Source organism: Sciurus carolinensis, chromosome 11, assembly GCF_902686445.1.
Source record: "Sciurus carolinensis chromosome 11, mSciCar1.2, whole genome shotgun sequence".
Taxonomy (NCBI): domain Eukaryota; kingdom Metazoa; phylum Chordata; class Mammalia; order Rodentia; family Sciuridae; genus Sciurus; species Sciurus carolinensis.
This window is the reverse complement of record NC_062223.1, coordinates 26441518-26443182: the sequence shown is the minus strand read 5'-3', so window position 1 is coordinate 26443182 and position 1665 is coordinate 26441518. Positions and strand designations below refer to the sequence as shown.

The 1665-nt window shown below is 39.2% G+C and overlaps 1 protein-coding gene across 1 annotated transcript; it reads right to left on the bottom strand.

The window, feature by feature from the left end:
- Positions 1–457: 457 nt before the first annotated feature.
- On the bottom strand, positions 458–1405 carry LOC124958969 (olfactory receptor 4A16-like). The gene has a single exon (XM_047517591.1). The coding sequence runs from the start codon at positions 1403–1405 to the stop codon at positions 458–460; it is 948 nt and encodes a 315-aa protein (XP_047373547.1).
- Between the last annotated feature and the right edge of the window lie 260 nt (positions 1406–1665).

Genomic DNA, 1665 nt, shown 5'->3' with positions numbered 1-1665 from the left:
ATTTTAAAACAAAATATATAGGCAGCTACAGAAATGTGCCATACTGATAGAATAATGAATATTAAGATTTAAGAATTACTTTTTTGTTTCCATGAATTTATCTATTAGTCAAATTACTTTCTCATTTTTTGGATGATATCAAATTTTCAAAAGTTGCTTCTTTTTTATTTAAAAATAAACACTTTATTTAAAGTCTTCTTTTAATATAAATTGAAAAAATAAATTTTAAGGTGAGCTGCATTTTACTTTTACTTATAAAAGAACAGACACCTGTACCTTTTATACATCATCACAAATTCTCTTCAAAGTTGATACTACATTCAAAAGATAATTTATTCTGCTCTTTGATGATTATAAATAGAGAAAAGCATCCCGGGAGAATACATTGAGTTGACCACACCAATCTTTGTTAGAATTTGCCACCTGTTACTTGTTTTAGAATTCTTACCAAAAGGATTCAACGTGGGAGATCCATTCTTATTTTACCTGTAGTTAACTTTTTACACCAGAGTTTTTTCATAGCGTTTTTCATCTCTGCATTTCTTAAGGTATATATTAAAGGATTCAACATGGGAGTGATAACTGTGAAAACCACACTTATGGGTTTATCAATAGGAAAGGTAGAAACAGGTCTGACATAAATAAAAATACAGGGAACAAAAAAGAGGACAACCACCGTGATGTGGGAGCTGCAGGTAGACAGGGCTTTGCGCCTCCCTTCCAGGCTGTAGGATTTAAGGGAGTTTAGGATGAACCCATAGGAGATCAGGAGAAGGATTAAAATGACCATACAGATTGCTCCACCATTGGCAACCACAGTGAGGCCTATAAAGTAGGTGTCAGTGCACGCAAGTTCCAGTAATGGGTACATGTCACAGATGAAGTGGTCAATGACATTAGGACCACAGAAGGGGAGATTGTACACAAAGGCAAGCTGAACCACAGAGTGTGCAAAACCTCCCACCCAGGCCACCACCAACAGGAGGATGCAAACCCGCCTGTTCATGATGCTCAAGTAGTGCAGTGGCTTACAGATGGCCACATAGCGATCATAGGCCATCACCACCAGAAGGAAGACCTCAGCACCCCCAAACAGGTGTTCTATGAAGAGCTGGCCCATGCATGCTGGGAAGGAAATTGTCTTCTTATCACAGAGTAAATCTTTAATCAGCTTGGGTGAGACGGCAGTGGAATAGACGGCATCCATGAGTGACAGATAGGCAAGGAAGATGTACATGGGGGAGTCCAAGGAGGGGCTGGCAATGACAGTCACCACAATGAGCAGGTTGCCCACCATCGTCACAATGTAGATGAGCAAAAACATGACAAATAATGCCTTTTGTCCATCAGGATCCTGGGTGAGGCCCTGGAGGACAAATTCTGTGACTTTATTAATCTGTCCCATTTACTCTCCCATGAGATTTGTTTCAGAGACGAGGGTTCAGGAGAATAGGAGCTGCCATGAAATTGTGAGCAGGTCTCTAAGTTCCCTCTGTCACGAAGCACACCTTCATCTTTCTATCTTCTACAGTGGTGAAAATACAAAAATGGTTAGTAAGCATCTGTTAAAATCCTCTTCCAAGGAGCCCAGTAAGCTTTCTATAGATTATTCTATTTCTCCTAATGATTGCTTGGGATCTAAAGTTTAATTATTTTTTCTCTCAG

Bases quoted from the DNA above. Each gene is read 5' to 3' on its own strand.
- LOC124958969 (XM_047517591.1), bottom strand. From the start codon at position 1,405: ATGGGACAGATTAATAAAGTCACAGAATTTGTCCTCCAGGGCCTCACC.